Source organism: Carex rostrata, chromosome 10, assembly GCF_964058835.1.
Source record: "Carex rostrata chromosome 10, lpCarRost1.2, whole genome shotgun sequence".
NCBI lineage: Eukaryota > Viridiplantae > Streptophyta > Magnoliopsida > Poales > Cyperaceae > Carex > Carex rostrata.
Window position 1 is genome coordinate 2,082,796 of NC_135927.1, and position 19,936 is coordinate 2,102,731.

General features: G+C 38.6%; 1 protein-coding gene across 3 annotated transcripts; it reads right to left on the reverse strand.

The window, feature by feature from the left end:
• Positions 1-662: 662 nt before the first annotated feature.
• LOC144560069 (disease resistance protein RPP13-like) lies at positions 663-19,736 on the reverse strand. Of its 3 annotated transcripts, none has more exons than XM_078309222.1 (3): positions 19,036-19,736; positions 17,936-18,697; positions 663-1,956 (listed from the first exon to the last, which is right to left on the reverse strand). In XM_078309222.1, exons 1-3 carry the CDS (start codon positions 19,653-19,655, stop codon positions 804-806), a joined length of 2,535 nt encoding a protein of 844 aa, XP_078165348.1. In that variant the 5' UTR covers positions 19,656-19,736; the 3' UTR covers positions 663-803. The 3 variants fall into 3 exon arrangements, with proteins under 3 accessions (XP_078165348.1, XP_078165346.1, XP_078165347.1); XM_078309220.1 differs by lacking the exons at positions 17,936-18,697; positions 19,036-19,736 and adding exons at positions 2,591-3,358; positions 3,588-4,259; XM_078309221.1 differs by lacking the exon at positions 17,936-18,697 and adding an exon at positions 2,591-3,358 and having other exon boundaries at positions 669-1,956; positions 19,036-19,734.
• Positions 19,737-19,936: the final 200 nt, after the last annotated feature.

Genomic DNA, 19,936 nt, shown 5'->3' on the forward strand with positions numbered 1-19,936 from the left:
TCACGAGATCTTGCTAATCTTCTCATTTTAAATCTTGAAAAAATAGAAATTTCATATTAGCGAGAAACAAACAAAAACAAGATTCGTTTGTACCACCACCATCATCTCAATCTCGAAACCTTATTTCTGAAATTCAAGCAAAAAATAGCTAGAGGAGTCAAGTGATCTCCATATAAATAATTCATTAGTCATCATCATTAATACTACAATAACAAACCTACAATTCTGCCTTAAAATAGCTTATAATTTTTGTGTTCCAATTCCTCCGCTAACGCTGTTATAATAATAAAGAAGAGCTCAATCACATGATGACTTAATAACAAATCTCTTACGAGAATTGAAAGAAATACAATATTCAAGTAGAACACAAAAAAAAAAAAGGGTAGAAGGAAGCATCTTTTTTAAACTAATATATCTTAGCACCCGTAATCAATTTAAAATCTAGATGCATCTATTGTTGTACGTGCCCTGATAGCCAAAGAAGGAAAAAAAATATACAAGAATTAGAGTATAAAGATCAACAACAGCATGTACATACTAATGCGCCATCAATTTTTCATATATATATATATATATATATAGTTCGTCTCTGAAAAGATCAATAATAGTACAGAAAACAAAAGACAAATTAAATGGATCATATCCGTTCTTGCGGTTTACTTTAATTCCATGTGTACAAATTACAAAAGAGTAATAGTAAAAAAAAAAATTAATGGAATAATACACATGCACACTACACCATATATATGTTACTAATAATAGACGTTTCTCCAAAAAAAAAAGTGAAAGGAGAAAGCAAGTGATCACCGACTTTTACGTTCAATTGCGACGTGCTGTAGCTCAAGAGGTAGGTGCACCGAGATAATGGATTTCGCTTTGAGGTATGTAAGCTTTGGCATAACCCCCTGTGCCACCGTCAAGTCCTTATCATCCATCACTTTCAAGTATTGTAGGGCATGGAATCCTTTTGGACAGATTATTGGACCCTCCCAATTGTCAGTTAACACTCTCTTTCCCAAGAAAAGTTTTTTTAAGCTATTCAACTTCCCAAACTCCGGCATTGGATTATGATTAAGGCGGGATCCCTTAAGCTTGAGTTTAATGATCTGTGGTGGAAGCAAGCTAGCCTCTACATTGACATTCTCTGGCCATTCTCCTTTCAAGTATAAGGATTGCAAATTCTGATAATTTGAGAGTGCTTTTGGGTAAACAATATCCATCGGGATTTTACCACTACAATCAATTTTCAATTTACGCAAGTTGCGCAATGTTTGAAATAGATTATTCATTGACACCCATTCTCCGGAATAGTTTTCGATAGCTAATGTACGCAGGTTGGGCAACTTGGCATCACATACATCCCGAAATTTTACCCACTTCAGGGTCTGTAGATTGCTTATTGGGGTACCCTTTGGTAGTTCACGAATGGCACTACTGTAGTCAACAAGTACATGCTTCAATGTACTAATTGTCCACAAGCCATTACATTTGCTATATCTAGTTTCTCGCAATTCCAGAGTTTCAAGACTTTTCATCCCATGAAAAGAGAAACGCTTAGTTGTACAGTTTCTAAGCCCCAAGTATTTCAGGTGAATCAACTTATCTAATGATTTTAATTCTATTACATCTCTAATGTTACCCACTATTTCTAAAACTTTAAGTAGCCTAAAATTAGAGCAATGTAAGCTCCTTTGAAAATATCCATCTGTATCGAACAAAAATAAAGAACGGGTATTTGGACCTACATATTCAATGAATTGTGAATTCTTCTCTTGGGCTTGCAGTGAAGCACGTCGGATTATTCCGTCGGGCTTTTTGCCAGCCAAAACTTGTGAGAAAACTGTGACAAAGTTTTCATGCCCGGCTTCATTCATTGCCAAATATCGTAGAATATCATGCACCTGGAAGTGCTTGATCAAGCCATTCGTGGATCGGCTTAAGACTTGAATCATACTCCTGAAATAATTTTGATTAATTTATAAAATAGTCAGTATTTTCGGTCTAAATTACAAAGGTTAATATATCCTAACTAGACACATTAGTTCCTATATAAATTGTAGTATAAAATTAACTTACGCTGATTACTAAGATGCATTGAAATTAATTATACAATTAATGAAATTGGTATGCAAGTCTATAAATAAGTAGTTTTATAAATTTTACTTTAAGCTAGATTTGAAGACAACTATTTGAATGTACATATGTTGGGTTAAAATTTTGTACAATATTAAAAAAAATAAAATTATTTTTATAAAATTCTAATCCCTCACGCAAAATTATTATTAAAAATCAAATTTCAGTTTTATTCTCTCTCACACTCTCTTTTTTATTTTAAAAAAAATAAAAAATCTTAGCAGCTGCTGCTAAGTGAATTCATAAGTCAAAGATGCCTAATTGAGAACATGCACTAGGTAGAAGGGCTTATTCCGAGGAAAAAACTAATTATAAGAGAATAAATCATAATATTAGAAAGAGGTGTATATATGATAACAAGTGAAGGGACTTGTATTTTCTTGGAAAAGAATTTGTGGAAAAATGTTTGCAATAATATATTATGTATTTGCCTGATTAAAAATAAGGATAAAATAACCTTTTAGAAAGTTCCTCAACGTAGTCCTCTGCCATTATCTCTATTGTTGGCCTACCCTCGAGTGTTATAAACCCTTCTGCTATCCACATTCGGATCAAACGTTTTGCAGAAATTACATGGTCTTCAGGAAAAAAAGCAAGATATTGGAAGCATGCCTTAAGATAATAAGGCATATCTTCGTAGCTCATTGCTAAGACTCGCATGCACCCACTGCCATCCGAGTGCCAATTCATTGTTTTCAGAACCCTTTCCCACGCAGGGTAAGATGGTTCTTTGCTTGAAATGATATCACCTAATACTATCAAAGCCAGAGGTAAACCCTTACACTTCTTTGATAATTTGTGTGCAAGGTCAAGGAGATCGTTAGGGCATTCTTCATCGGATTCTTGATAAGGGAGAGCCTTTTGGAGGAGGAGATCTAGGCTTTCCTTCTCATCTAAGAAGTTGAGTTCGTATGGTGGCATCTGGGAGTTAGCCAATGTAGCAACTTCGATAAACCTGCTCGTAATCAAAACTCGACTGCCATTCTTAACATTAGGCAATATATATTTCAGTTCATTCCACACATCATTCGTCCACACATCATCTAGAATAATGAGATATCTTTCACTACTTAAAAAATTGTTGTGCTCGCCAGCATAATAGTCAACATCCCTATCCTTAGGCACAAAATCGATGTACTTGCTGAGCATCTTATTTAAGAGATCAGTTAGACTGAACTGCCGAGAGATTGATAGCATTATATGATAGCTGAAATCTGCCTTGGCACTGGTACACAGGCAAAGAAAAATATATTATTAGATTGATTTCTGACATGGTTTATGAACAATAGTGATTGTTGCAGTCATGTATTACTAAGATCTCAGCATTATATATTGAAAAATTGAGCTGTTAGATGATTATTGCTATACACAGCAACTCAGACTAACTATTATTATTATTGTTGTAATTATTTTATATAATTAAAACATAGATATAAAGAAAAATTTGCACTTGCCTTCTGTATACCATACTTGCAAGGGTAGTCTTTCCTAGACCACCGGCACCCACGATCGTTATGACGGCCCGTCTAGGTGTTCGTTCATGGTGCAACAGCTGTAGAATGTTGTTCTTGTCAGCCTGCAGGCCTACAACTTCAGTTTCATCGACTTCTTGATAAGTAGCTCTCCGAAAAGGCATTCTGACTGCCTCACCCACAATGTCTTGTAGGTCTTCGATTCCATAGCGAACCTTGCTTTCAGAGATTTCTTTGAGAAGATTTTCAATGTTATCAAGCTCAGTGCCAAGCTTGTGGTGATGACACATATCCTGGGGCATGCGACGCAGCTTCTTGAATTTTGGTAAAAAGCTCGAATCTTCTTTAAGCTGATCATCAACTCCCAGAAAGGTGTCGATTGCATCCTCAATGCGATAGGCTGCATCGCGGAGCTCATTTAGCCAGTGCTGCACGCTCACATCTCCTTTGATTTTTGAGGCTGCATCTCTCAAGCAGCACCGGATACGGATGAGCTCACGCTGCACCCGTTGGACTTTCCTCCCAACCCCACCCAAGTGCTCGATTTCTTTCTCGATAATATTGGCAAGCTTGCTTACCACAATATTCAAAACCGCTTGAGCCATTTCTGTGTTGATAGGTGTAAGAGGATATTAATTATTACCTACTGCAGATGACTATGAATTAAGTTAAAGATGCTCTCATTAAATAGGCGAACTGGCCGGAAACCAAACGGAAGCTTCGTTGTCTAATTTGATTTGATCTTCCGGTCAAAGTAGATCTCCAGGTTCATGGAAGTTACTTGTTTAGTTTATTAATTATTTCTTGAAAATAATAAATTGTTTAATTATTTTATAAAATATACAGTACAGAAATGCAGATATTATATTGATGCGCATGCATTCGTCAAGACAAAATAGATTATAACCTGTTTAGTTCATTAAGGTTCCTACTCCTCCATACTTTTCATAATTAAAATGCCCACACAACAAGAATGAGACACTTTTCGCAAGGATAAAAAAGTGACTTTTTGCGACGAACTACTCTCATTGTTCAGCTTTTTCTTTTTGCGACGGACAACCGTCGTAAAAGCGCTTTTTCCCTCGCAAAAAGTGTCTACTTTGTTGTAGTGCCACTTGATGCATTGAACGACTCGATGCATTGAACAATAAGAGAAAAACAAGTAATTAATCATATAATTTTGGTAGCAGGTTTTTTGTCGTTTCTTTGATCAAGTCCGATTTGAATTTTAGTTCGACAAATATGAAATTTACCAAATTAGCTAGAAATTTAGCTGCACTCTTTAAATCTTAAAACTTTATGCACCGGATTGGTTCTCTATTATTTCTTCCAATAAATCTTAAACCTACGAATCTCTTTCGGGGTTGAAAATAAATAGAGAGAAGAGTAATTTTGTTCCAATATCGATACTTTGAGTGCAATACAGGTAATAGAAAGCATCATTGAAAGTCCACCATTGAAGCTACCAATGAAATATCTAGGATTGCCACTTACGATTAGGAAGCCAAAAAAGGAGCATTTCCAGCCAATTATCTTAAAAAGAAAAATTAACTGAAACTTGATTCGAATATAATATATACTTCGTTAAGAAAATTGTAGATACATCCAATTTAAAAATTTAAAAATTAGATTATTTAGAGTTGGATATAGAATGAAAATTAAATATACGCTACAATTATCATAAAGAAAAATAGTTTGTCCCATTTTTTTCAATACAGTAAATGTGTGAATTAAAGATGCTATAATTTTTTTACTAACAACTTTTGGGGACAACAGTCAACAGGTCGGAAAGCAAACTGGTGCTTAGTCTAATTTGATTTGTTTTCGCAAGTTAATTTATACCGCTCTTACTAATTAAGTGACTTTTTGAAATAATTAACGAAACAAATGCTAGCTAGCAACTGTAAAAAAATATCTAGTAGGTCATTTTTTTTTTCTTTTCCTTTTTCTTCCCGTTTCCTTTTTCTTACTTTTTTCTCTTCTTTTTTTCTTTTCCTTTCTTTGTTGTTTCAGCCCCTTGCTTTCTTCTCAATTTTCAACAGACCAGCTCACTGCAGTTTTTCTTTCTGCAGATGTGGTCGTAGGCATGGTCGCAATAATGTTTATCGACGAAATGATCAATACAACAAAATAAAGGAGAATAATGCGGTGAAAAATAAGAATGATAAATGTCCTGAAGATGTTTGTTACAAACGTGGGATGGCAAACCATTGATCGCATACCTGCTGTACGCCCAAGCTTCTTTTGTACGATTCATCTCAAAATAATTAGGGGGGAGACAACATAACCCTTTAGAGAGATAGAAAAAATGCAGTTGTTATTAAGCAAAGGATTTGTGCCAAACTATACGTACAAAGGAGGTTCTAACTTCTAAGAACCTTACATAATTTTTTTCGATATTGTAGCTATGAAATAGTAAAAAACATATATATATGTGTGCCAGATTGATTAGGAAATTAATTCCTCAGCATTGGTTTAACTTTATAATTTTTAAATAAGCTACACTTATATTTACTTTTTTGGATAATAACAAATATATGTCTACAGTACGTAGCATAATTGATTAATCAGATAATTTAAATAAAAATATCGTTATATAGTGTTTCTTTTTTTTTTTTTTTTAAATACAACGTCACCCACAATAAACTATATTTCATCAAATGTTTGATGAGAAGCATGCAGCATATATAAAATGATTTTGTCCTTATTAATATGTTTTGGGGGTTTTATTAATTGGAAATATGTATAATATATTATAATATATTTTTACCTGCTTAATATTAACTTATTGATTTAGAAAAATATTTCTCATCCGTCTTTTTTGCACCTACCCTGCTCTTGTGACCCCATCCTAATTTTCTCCTCACTTCCTCTTTGTTCCTGGTTCCGGTCATTTACAAGGTATTTTCTCCAGAAGTTATTTGATCCTGATCATGTCACGCCATGTGTGAGAGGACGGTTGGGATCACGAAAGGTACTTCTATAGGTGTCTTTAGTACACCGTTGTGTTTTAAATGACTGTGTGTGTATGGCTGGACTTATTTTCGCGCGAGCGCCTCCTTTCATTACATTGTTTATTTGGGATTTTCTCGCATCTGTGTATGATATCTCATGTGTGGTTATTGTAGCAGTAATGCGTCAAGACAAAATAGACTATAACCTGCGTGTTTACTAGGGCGGACTCAGATAGAACCAAGGTACAACTGCCCTCCTGGATTTCAAACTTTCATTGATATCTATAGATTATCCCCCACCCCAAGAGTTTTGTGATTTGTAATTAGAGTTAAAATTATAATAATTAGAAATTAGAAGTTAGAAAATTGAAAATTATATGTTAGAGTATTGTTTTTTTACCTAGTATCTGATTAGCTAATAGATTTTAATCCAATTAGTTATTTAAACCAGACTCGCTATTTTTTTACCACTCTTTGACGAAAATTTGACGAAAATCCTGAATTAATCCCTTCATGCGTGTTTATTTATTAATAATTTAATAATATTGGTCACTTGTAGTTCATCAAGAATAAATGTCACTTTCATGTGGGGCATAATGGTAATCATGCATGCAAGTTAATGCTTGGAGAATTCAGCTTTTATTTTACTTTATTTTATTCTATTCTATATTTCGACATTTTCCACTTTCCTGGCTAGTGTGCCAACTTTGTTCTATTCTATATTTTATTTTATTTTATTCTATTATATTCTCCTTTTCGAGACATTTAATGTAACTTTTATTTTATTAATGAAGGATAAATGATGAAATAATTCGGCATGAAGGTATAGGAAAAGTTCAGAGGAGGATGGTTTAACTTGTAAAAATTTACAATCCAGTCCATTCTGTTTACATTTTCTCAGTAACGCAAGGTGATTAATTTTTATAAAATTAATTTCAAGACCGTTTGTTAATTACCGACTGAAAATACACAGGCAATTCCTCTTTTGTCCGATATCCCAATTCACTCAAGTCCATTATCAAACTTCTCTACAGGGCCTCTTGCGTTTTAGGCCTCTTTCATTTTTGGGCCAACGGAGGCCCAATGAAAGAGCTAACACAATTTAATCCTCACTCAGACACTCTAAGTGAACTTCTCTCTGAGTATATTATCAAAAGTTGAACCATGGAAAAGCTAACACAAATTCTTTGCATATCTTCTTCTTGTTGATTCCATTCGCTTTTCTTCACTTTGGTTTTCCCTTTTGTTTTGTCTCTGCGCTCTTTCCTTAGATCAACCATGACATCTTTAATGTTCTCATGAATGGATAGGATTTGATGTGTCAGTTTCAATAAAAAGGAGAAATGAAGGGCTTGATTGCATAATTTCTGATTATCAAATTTATTTTATGTTAATATAGAACAGAATGTTTCTTTTATGTTTAACAGTTCGTTTTCTTAATTTACACATATGTTCAACAAAACTGTTATGTAAATGCTCATGTGCGAATCTTGACGCCGTGTGAAACATAAAAAGATGTCTTAAATGGTCTCTGTTACTGGCAGCTGGGACCCATTATGTCAGAAGAAATCGTTTAAATTTGAAAGGCCCATCGTTGTATAACATTTCGGCCCGTCAATGGTTCAGTAGAAGAAAGCTCAACATATAAGAATAAAAGGAAGAAGGCCTAAATAAAATGAAACTTAACCTAAAGAGAATGAGAAGCCCAGAGAACTTTAGAGATTCCGAGAGAAGCCATTTTCGCGAGAAAGCCTTCAAGATTTCAAAAATCTGAACCACAGCTTTTAGGAATTTACAGGATGCCCGTTGCGATTTTATCTGACTTGCAGACAAAGTCCTTGGTGCTTAAAAAGTTGCTAAATCCACCTTGCAATAATTTTAAAACTTATCCATGTTCCCATAATTTTTACAAAGTCGTCGGAAATCCTGAAAATCATATGGAAATGCCCTCAGACTTTAGATATTCAAATAAATTCCAGAAAATGTCTAGAAAGTTCAGAAAATTCATATAAATTATTCAGTGTCTATAAAATTCAAAGAAATTATCTAGAGAGTCTGAAAATTTCATATAAATTACTTAGACACTCTCAATATTCACAGAAAATATTGAAAGACTCAAAAAACAAATAAAATATATCTGCAGGTCCAGAAAATTCATTTGCACAATCTAAGTTACCAGAAAAATCATATAAAATATATGTGAACTTCCAAAAATCTCCAGAAATTATTTGAATGTCTAAAACTCCTTGAAACGCCAAACATCAAGACGAGAATCATACATACTAGTCTTCCTGTTGAGAATTATGTATGTTTATCGTATTATGAGAGTTGTAGGGTTATATAGGCAAGAAAGGTATTATAGAAGTTGTAGGGTTGTGTATGCAAAATGTATCGCTTATATAGGCCCAAAGGAACAATGGAATCAATGAGAATTCATTTTAGAACCATTTCCTCTTTGTCAATTTGGTATCAGAGCTGAAAAAAACGAAACCCTAAAATCGCTACTGTAGCGCTACAGTAACCGCGATTTCACAGATTCAAGGCAGAGCCACCTCCGCCCAGCTCCGCCCGACTGCCTGAGCTCCGCCTCTCTCCGTTCAGGTCGCCTGACCCTCCTGGTCACGGCTTGAGCTCCGTCCGGCCGCCAAGCTCCGCCCCGCCCTAGTTCTACCGCCACTGCCATGATCTAGGCTTCTCTGACCTAGATCCGCCATCCAGCTCTAGATCCGCTGCTCCTCTCTCTCTCTGCTCCGCCTTCCCTTTCTCTTGGCCGAGCAGCACTGTAGCTCCGCCTAGCTCCGCCTTGACCACCAGCCATCTTTTCTTTCTCTTCTCTTTGGCTATTTTTTTCCTCTTTTCTAGGCCGTGCCACCACTTCTAGGGCTGGCCAGCCACCAAAGGTAGGTTCCGAGTGTTGATTTGGCCGGCGTGGGAGGCCTAAATCCCACGGTACCCGAGAAGCGGGTTCTTGGTTGGGTTTGATTGGGTTTAAGCTCGAGTCTTGATGCGCTAAATCAAGATCGGGACAAGAGGAAGAGAAAGAAAGGGGGAGATGATGTGGATGTGGATCTAAATCGGGTCAAGAAGTGTCAAGAACTTGATTTTGTATAGGTGATTCGGACTTAGAATAATACGTGAGACGTAGATCTAAGTCGGATCAATGTCAGAAGGGGAGATTGAGAACCCGTTCGCAAAGGCTTGCGCGAAGCTGACTCCTTATGAGCTTGCTATCATGGTGCGAGCGTTGGCCGTGAGCCAAGCTCCTGTGGAAAGCAAGCCGAAGTCGCAGAAGTTGGAGCTTCAGTCTGTGGACATAAAACTGGATGGGACTGCCTCGTATTTGAGCTGGTCGCGTCGGGTTAAGAGAGCTCTGGTAGGGAAGAACGTGGATGGGTATATCACGGGTGAGATGGAAGTACCAGCAAAGGATTCGGCTGAGTACAGTGTGTGGAGGTCTACCAATGGTATGCTGCACACTTGGCTCCTAAACTCGATGAATGCCTCTATTGCCAAGACAGTTGATGCAATAGAGGACGTGAGTGAGGTTTGGGGGAAGTTGATGCGGATCTATGCGGGGATTGACAACAACATGAGGGTGTTTCAGATTGAGAGAGAGATCGAGGAGGTAGCACAGAGAGGTAGGTCGATTGGAGAGTATGCCGCAGATCTGGAGCGACTGTGGGCAGATTACGACCACTTCTCTCCTGCTGAGTGCTGTTTGGATCCAAATTGCAAGAAGGGTGTGAGAGATGTTCAGAGAAGAACTATGCACTTTCTGAGGCATTTGGACTCAGCATTCGAGCAGAGGAGCGCTATGTTGCTAGCCATGTCGAAGATCCCCTCACTGGATGAGGCGATCTCGGCAATGATACAGGAGGAGAGCCGTATGGGATTACAGGCTGGGACAGGGGGATCTCCAGGAGTGAGGTCAGCACTAGCGATCTCCAACTCAGGTAACACTGGGTACAGAGGTGAGACTCGATAGTGCTACAACTGTGGTGAGGTAGGTCACCTGAGGCAGGCTTGCCCTAAGCCACCAAAGGAGAGAGACACAGGTGGAAGGGGGCAGTCTGGGAGTCGTGGTCGCGGTCGTGGAGGCCGAAGAGGTGGAAGAGGCAACCGGGCACATCTGATGGTTGCTGAGGGGGAAGAAGAAGCTGGTGTGGGCTTGTCAGAGGAGGATCAGGCACTCGTGGAGGCCTATTCTCAGGGGCTCAAGAACAGGCAAAGACCGACAGGTGATGGGAAGAGTGTGCGCGATGATGCATCCACCTCCTCCTCTTCTGATGTCAGGGGTAATTTTCCCTCTGTTGCTTACTCGACTACAGGTACTAGTGATATACTTGCTCTTTCCTCTAGATCCATCGCTAGATCATCAGATTGGATAGTCGATTCCGGTGCATCTCGCCATGTGACTGGTGCTGCTAAGGAGTTCTCTTCCTATACTCACTTAGCGGTACCAGAGAGCATCCGGACAGCCGATGGTACGGCCCAGCCGGTGGTTGGTAAGGGTACAGTGAAATGTACCAACACTTTGACTTTGTCTAATGTTTTGCATGCTCCTGCTTTTCCTGTGAATCTCCTATCTATAAGTGCCATTATCTCACAACTAAACTGTGTTGTTTTGTTTGATAATCCCAAAGTGATCTTCCGAGAGAAGGGGACGGGCAAGGAGATTGGGACTGACACAATGCATAGAGGACTGTGGTACATGGATAAAGAGGGTATGAGCTCGGCCCTCTCATCCATTGTTGAGAGAAGTGTGGAAGACCTACTGATGCTCCATCATAGGCGATTGGGTCACTCTTCGTTTCCAGTTTTGAGTAGGATGTATCAGTCTTTATTTGAAAAGGCGAATAAAGAAAAATTGGTGTGTGATGCGTGTGAGTTGGGCAAGCACACCAGAAGCTCTTATGTTAGCTCTGGGAGTAGGAAGCCTTGTAGTTTTGATTTGATTCATTCGGATGTATGGGGACCTTGTCCTACAACTACCTTGAATGGATTTAAATACTTTGTGTCTTTTATTGATTGTTTTTCTCGTGTGTCTTGGCTTTACTTGATGAAAAATAAGAGTGATGTGGTTGCTTGCTTTAAAGATTTTCACAAAATGGTTCAGACTCAATATGGTGCAGTTGTGAAAGTATTGAGGTCTGACAATGGGACAGAGTACACTAATAAGACGTTTGGGGAATACTTGTCATCTCAGGGGATACAGCATCATACCACATGTCCATACACACCAGAGCAGAATGGGGTAGCGGAACGGAAGAACAGGCATCTCCTTGAGGTAACTCGGAGTATGATGATTTCGATGAAAGTCCCAAAGCACTTGTGGGGGCAAGCAGTTCTGACAGCAGCCTATTTGATCAATAGGATGCCCTCACGGGTATTGGATTGGAAGTCTCCAATTGAGATGCTGACAGGTAAGAATGGAGATATTCTTCCTCTCAAAACTTTTGGGTGTGTGTGCTTTGTACATGACAACAGACCCAATGTGGGAAAACTTGATCCAAGGGCCGTGAGGTGTATCTTTGTGGGATACTCAGCCACTCAAAAGGGGTATGCGTGCTGGAGTCCAGTTGAGAGGCGAATGTTTGTGAGTATGGATGTTACTTTTCACGAGCTTGAACCATACTACTCCTCAGAAGCAACATAACCATTTGAAAGCTCGCTCGATACAGGAGGTATGAGGCGAGAGGAGGAGAGTAGTGGTGATGGTGAGAGGAGGATGGTGAGTGTGGGTGGTATTGGTTGCCCCATGCTCGAAGAGGCTGTGATTGAGCCGGAAAAGGAGACTTCGGCTAGAGTTGAGCCAGAAGTTGAGAGGATTGAGTCCGAGGGTGGTGGAACTCAGGCTCAAGGGGAGTCGAGATATGGTGAAGTGTATGTGAGGAGAAAGAAGCAGAATGAGGGAACCGTGCCTACAGTGCCTACTATTGTGCCAAGTCCCTTGTCCCTGCCCGCTCCAACTCTTGAGACACCTTCACCATCCACCTCAGACCCAGAATACACAGGTGATATGATTCCTCTCTCTACTCCTCCCACTCCCTTATCGGTAAGGAGGACTTCTCGCGAGAATGCAGGCATTCCTCCTGACCGGTATGGTTTCCCACATGACATTGCCCAGTTTGTCTCTTACTCACACATATCACCTGTACATGGAGCATTCATTGCATCATTAGACATTGTCTCTATCCCTAAGTGTTGGCAGGTTACTAAAGAAGATCCGAAGTGGAAAGCAGCCATGTTAGAAGAGCTCGAGGCCCTTGTGAAGAACAGAACCTGGGAGCTCGTGTCACTACCACCAGGCAAGAGGGTAGTTGGATGCAAGTGGGTCTTTACAGTGAAACAGAATCCTGAGGGTCTGGTTGAACGCTACAAGGCTCGGTTGGTAGCGAAGGGGTACGGTCAGAACTATGGAATCGACTATGATGAGACCTTTGCACCCGTGGCGAAGATGAGCACAGTGAGGACACTGGTTTCCATGGCAGCGAATGGAGGATGGAAGTTATACCAACTCGACGTGAAGAATGTGTTTCTTCATGGTGACTTGTTAGAGGAGGTGTATATGGAGATACCATCAGGGTTTGGCACGAACCAAACAGTGGGTAAGGTGTGCAGGCTCAAGAAGTCGCTGTATGGGTTGAAGCAGTCCCCTCGGGCCTGGTTTAATAGGTTCAGGAAGGCTATGGTAGGCATGGGCTACCAGCAGATCAATGCAGACCACACGGTGTTCTTTCGACAACATGGCGGTCACATTACTATGTTAGCTGTGTATGTTGATGATATGATCATTACCGGGGATGACGAGGGGGAGATTGCACAGTTGAAGGCAAGATTGGGGAAGGAATTCGAGGTGAAGGATCTGGGACTGCTTAGGTACTTCCTTGGAATTGAGGTGGCTCGTAGAGCAGAGGGAATTGTTCTATCCCAAAGGAAGTATGTCCTAGACTTGCTCACTGAAACATGCATGTTGGGGTGCAAGCCTGTGGTTTCTCCAATCGATGTGAAGACCAAAATAAGTGCAGAGACAGGAGAACAGGTTGATCGTGAGAGGTATTAGAGACTGGTAGGCAGATTGATCTATTTGAGCCACACTCGTCCCGATATCTCATTTGCAGTGAGCGTGGTGAGCCGCTACATGCATGACCCTAGGAAGGGCCATATGGACGCAGTGTATCACATTCTGAGGTACCTGAAGAGTGCACCAGGAAAGGGCTTGATTTTCAGGCAGAATGGGCACATGAATATTGAGGGCTATTGTGACTCGGATTGGGCTAGTTCTCTTGATGACAGGAGGTCCACAGCTGGCTACTGCATGTTTGTAGGGGGCAACTTGGTCTCTTGGAAGAGCAAGAAGCAGCCAGTTGTTGCGAGATCGACAGCAGAAGCTGAGTACAGGGCTATGGCATTGGCAGTTGCTGAGATGGTGTGGCTGAAGAGGTTGTTGGAAGAACTCAAGGTGGATAACGAAGCTAAGATGAAATTGTGGTGCGATAGCAAGTCCGCGATTAGCATTGCCAACAACCTTGTGCAGCATGACAGAACCAAGCATGTGGAGATCGATAGGTTCTTCATAAAGGAAAAGCTAGAGGGTGAACTATTGGAGCTGAGTCATGTAGCTACTAGAGATCAAGTAGCTGACTGCCTCACCAAAGGACTTAGCTCGATAGATCTAGATAGGTTTTGTGACAAGATGGGCTTGAAGGATATCTTTTGCCCATCTTGAGGGGGAGTGTTGAGAATTATGTATGTTTATCGTATTATGAGAGTTGTAGGGTTATATAGGCAAGAAAGGTATTATAGAAGTTGTAGGGTTGTGTATGCAAAATGTACCGCCTATATAGGCCCAAAGAAACAATGGAATCAATGAGAATTCATTTTAGAACCATTTCCTCTTTGTCAATTCTTCCAAGTCCCAATTGTCAAGGCGAGTATCATAGGTACATCCTACTTTTAACAAATACCAAACCGATCCAAACAAAAACAAAACCAATCCAAACAAAGCTAAAATCAAACCCAAGTCAAAACAAATCCAAGCCAAACTAAACTAAACTGAAGCAAACCATGTTTGTGGTACTTCTATTTTGGCGCTCTATTTGTATGTTTTTTATGTACTTAGAGGCAATTAATTCATTGAAATTAGTTTTGGGGTTTCAATTTGGCAGAGGAAAGCAAATTAAACACTACAGAAGAGGGTTGTTGATTGACGAAATATATATATATATAGAGTGTGACTAATATGCTTTCGGTAGCACTTCGGCCGAAGTGCTACCGGTCTAAAATCCAAAAACTTGCATTCGAAATTTCGAACTAAATAGCTAAGTAAATTGGTTATATATTGAACTCATAGAATACCAATTTTTACTATTTTTGAATTTTTTTTACTACTAATAATAATTCATGAAAGATGACAAAAAATGGTCTAAAAATAAAAGAAAATTCAAGAAAGAAGCATGACTTTGTCAATAGCGCGCGTGAGTCGAGAAAAGAAGAAGTGAGATTAGGCGTTGGTCCAGCCAGGCCCAGTATTGAAAACAAGGGAGCTGTGCTAATTGGGCCAGGAAAGGAGAAGAGAAGAAGAGGATGCCAAATTCAAGAAAGAAAAGCAGGGAATATTATAATCAGTATCAACCAATGTGACTATTTTTTTAATTTCTTATTAGGAATATTTCATGCCAGCTAGGCAAAGTAATATAAGTATCTTACTTTCCATTTTATTATTTTAAAATTTCAATTATCACCGTAATTGCTGTCCATGTATTCTGATTCATCCAGAAATGGAATGAAAGACGACAAGTGAAATATGATGAATTGAGAGCATTTCGATGGTTGAGAAATATTGCTGCTGTTTAGACATAGTGCCCCAGAAAAGTATATTTAATTGATCAAAGAGTTGTTACATCAGCTATGTAACTACAAGTTTAAATACGAAACAATTAATAATTGGTTCTAGTAAGACATTAAAATAAAACAATATTTCCATATACAAATTCTCTACAAAACAAATGTCAAATTTCCTAAGAGAAAAATATTAATCAATCAATGCTCTGACGAGATCTTGCTAATTTTCTAATTTAACATATTGAAAAAATAGAAATTTCAAATTTGCGGGAAAAAAAAAAAAGATTCGTTTCTACCACCACTATCATCTCAATCTGGAAACCTTATTTTTCAAATTCAAGCAAAAATAGAGTAGTCAAATGATCTCCATATTAATAATTCATTACTACAATAACACACCTACAATTCTGCCTTAAAATAGATTATAAATTTTGTGATTACCAATTGTTCCCCTAATAATGAAGAAGAGCTAAATCACATGATGACTTAATAACAAATCTCTTACGAGACTTTAAAGAAATACAATATTCAAATAGAAGACACACATAAAAATAATTTTAAAATACATTTTTAAAACTAATATATCTTAGTACTCATTTTAAAATCTAGATGCATCTATTATTGTACGCACAAAGATAGCCAAAGCAGAAAAAAAAATATATAAGAATTAAGAGTATAAAGATCAACGTTCATCCAGCACGTACAAATTAATGCCATCAAATTTTTACATAGTTCGTCCGTGAAAAGAACAGTAATACAGAAACAAAGGATTTCTTTGGATATGTATTCAAGTAATTCCTCCTTGTATCTCAGCACAAGGAATTATGTTTTATGGGGAGATTGAGTTGTAAGTTGCCTACGGGCTTTTGAATATAAAAAAAGAAAAATGCACAAAACAAAAAGGAAATTAAATGGAATAAGGCGGTTGCACGTTCGTCCGGGGATGAACTTGGAGATTGAGTTGTAAGTTGTAAGCTGTAAGCTGACATGTAATACAGAATATTAATCCTTTCTTTCAACTGTCACGTGCTGTAGCTCACGAGGCAGTTGCACGTTCGTCCGGGGATGAACTTGGAGGTATGTAAGCTTTGGCATGACTCCCTGCGCCACCGTCAAATTCGTGATAAATGACGTTTCCACTTTCAAGTATTGTAAGGCACGGAATCCTTCTGAACAGATTATTGGACCCTCCAAAGCGGAAGTTAACACACCTAATCCCAAGCAAAGTTTTTTTAGGCTATTCAACTTCCCAAGCTCCCGCATTGGATTATGATTAAGGCGGGATCCCCTAAGTGTGAGTTTAATGAGCTGTGGTGGAAGCAAGCTAGCGTCTAGATTGACATTCTCTTGCCATTCTCCTTCCAAGCATAAGGATTGCAAATTTTGATAATTTGGGAGTGCTTTAGGGTAAACAATTTCCATTGGGATTTTAAAAAGACCACAACCAATACAATATTTACGCAGGTTGCGCAGTGTTTGAAATAGGTTAGTCGATGATACCCATTTTCCAGAATAATTTTGAATACCTAATGTACGCAGGTTGGGCAACTTGGCATCACATACATCCCGAAAGTCTACCCACTTGAGGGTCTGTAGATTGCTTATTGGGGAACCCTTTGGTATTGGTCCACGAATGTCTTCCGGGTATTCAACCAGTACATGCCTCAATGTACTAATTGTCCATAAGCCATCAAATTTATCATATCCACGCCCTCGCAATTCCAGAGTTTCGAGACTTTTCATACCATGAAAAGAGGATCGCTTAATTTTGCAGTTTCTAAGCCCCAAGTATTTCAAGTGAATCAACTCATCTAATGATTTTAATTCTATATTGTCGCTATATTTACCCACTATTTCTAGAACTTTAAGGAGCCTAAAATTAGAGCAATGTAAGCTCCTTTCAAAATATCCATCTCTATCAAACAAAAATAAAGAACGGGTATTTGGACCTACATATTCAATGAATTGTGAATTGTTCTCTTCAACTTGAAGTGAAGCACGTCGGATTATTCTGTCGGGCTTGTTGTCAGTCGAAGCTTGTGAGATAACCATGACCATGTTTTCATGCCTGGCTTCATTCATTGCCAAGTCTCGGATAAAATCGTGCACCTTGATGTTCTTGATCAAACCATTTACATGTCGGCTTAATACTTGAACCATACTCCTGAATTAATTTTGGTTTGTAACAGGTCAGGAAAAATAGAAAGTATATATTGCAGTCATAATTGTAATGGTTTATATATATAGTTAGACTAATTAATTCCTATATAAATTGAAAGATAAAATTCATTAATGCTCATTGTTAAGATGCGTTGAAATTAAAATTTTGCACGTAAGTATATATAAATAAGTAGTTTTGTGAATTCTAGTCTAAGCTAGATTTGATGATAACTATTTTAAAAATAAATCATAAAATTACAAAGAGGGGTATGATACTTGTCATAACAGGTGAAGGAACTTATATTTTTTGGAAAAGAGTTTGCAATGATATATTATATAGTTGCCTGATAAAAAAAAGGGGAAAAAGATGACCTTTTAGAAAGTTCCTCGAGGCAGTACTCCGCCATTATCTCTATTGTTGGCCTACCCTCGAGTGGTATGAACCCTTCTGCTATCCACATTCTGATCAGACGGTTGGCTTTAATCACATGGTCTTCTCGAAAAGAAGCAAGATATTGAAAGCATGCCTTGAGATAATATGGCATATCTTCGTAGCTCATTGCTAAGATTGGCATGCAGTCCCTGCTGTCTAAGTTCCAATTTATTGTTTCTAACACCCTTTCCCATGCAGTGTAGGATGGTCCTTTAGTTGAAAGGATACCACCTAGTACTACCAAACCCAAAGGTAACCCCTTACATTTATTTGATAGTTCCTGTGCAAGCTGAAAGAGATCGTCAGGGCATTTTTTATTAGGTTCTTGGTAAGGGAGAGCCTTTTTGAGGAGTAGGTCTAGGCTTTCGCTATCATTTAAATATTTGAGTTCATATGGTTTCATTTCAGAGTCAACTGATGTAGCAACATCAAGAGTTCTGCTGGTCATTAGAACACGACTACCGTTGTTGTCATCAGGTAAGGCATCCTTCAATTGATTCCACAGATCATCTTGCCAAACATCATCTAGAATAATCAGATATCTTTTGGTACTTAAAAAACTTCTGAGCTTATTGACTAAGTCTCCCACAGTTTGGTTCTCCCGTGTAGAATCTTTTGGTAGCATCTTTCCCAAAAGATCAGTTAGACTGAACTGCTGAGAGATTGACAACATTACATGATAGTCAAAATCAGCCCTGGCACTGGTGAAACAAGCAAACGAGATTTATTATTAGATTGATTTGTAGCACTATTTTGGGCAATTAATAGTGATTGCTGGAAATGTTTATTACTAAGAAATCAGCAATTACTGAATAGTTGAGGTGCTATGCTAAACTATTAAATCCTCAAAATAAGTATTTATATCGGTACTAGTAGTTATCCTAGGACTGTTGGATACTCAAAGGTCTAGAGTTCGAGCCCCGCTCACTCCTCTGCGAAGCTTTCAATAAAAAAATGTAGCAGTTGATCGTTGCTATTGAATTGTAGTAACCATTTCTCTCAATAAAACATAATTGAAAAAAGAAAATTCTCCACCTACCTCTTGTATACCATATGTGCAAGCGTAGTCTTCCCTAGACCGCCGGGACCTACGATGGTTATGACTGCCCGCCTTGGTGTTTGTTCAGTGTGTAGCAGCTCCAGAATCTTGTTCTTGTCAGCCTGCATACCTACTACTTCAGTTTCATCGACTTCTTGGTAAGTAGCTCTCCGATGAGTCATTATGACATTAGGCTCTGCCTTGCTCTTGTCTTTCAGGTCACTGAACCCGTAAGTAACCCTGCTCTTTGAGATCTCTTCAAGTTGATTTTGAATGTCATCGAGCTTAGTGCCAAGCTTGTGGAGGAAATACAAATCCCGGGGCTTATTGCACAGCCTTCTGAGTTTTTGCAAAGATCTCGCATCTGTATATCCAACATGGAAAAAGAAGGTGTCGGTTGCATCCTCAATGCGATAGGCCGCATCGCGGAGCTCATTCAGCCAGTTTTGCACTCTCTCATCTCTTTTACGCTTGGAGTCTGCATCTTGCAGGCAGCACTTGATTCGGGTGAGCTCACGCTGCACCCGTTCGACTTTCTTCGCAACCCCACCCAAGTATTGTGCTTCGTTTGCCATGATAACAGCAAGCTTCCTCAGCACACTCACAACCATCTCAGCCATTTCACTCTCTTATTTTTTTTCTCTTTAGAGACGTGCACCAGTGTAAAACGATATTATTGGGTAGTGCAGATGACTATCCTTGCAAAAAGATGGTCTCATTATATAGACAGGCATGCCCGGAACCAAACTGATGTTTAGTCTAATTGAAGGAATATTTTTAATTAATTTCTGTATTGCCCAGGCACTGAAATATTTTTTTTTTACAATAATTTCCCATCATTATTGTTTGGCAGTTGACCTTTCCTTATAAATAATTAAATTATAACAAAATAACTGAGGTT

Coding starts and splice junctions, on each gene's coding strand:
- LOC144560069 (XM_078309220.1), bottom strand. CDS start 4,210: ATGGCTCAAGCGGTTTTGAATATTGTGGTAAGCAAGCTTGCCAATATT. Junction 3,359..3,587: donor GCAAGTATGGTATACAGAAG/GCAAGTGCAAAT, acceptor CCTGTGTACCAG/TGCCAAGGCAGATTTCAGCT. Junction 1,957..2,590: donor GTTGAGGAACTTTCTAAAAG/GTTATTTTATCC, acceptor AAATTATTTCAG/GAGTATGATTCAAGTCTTAA.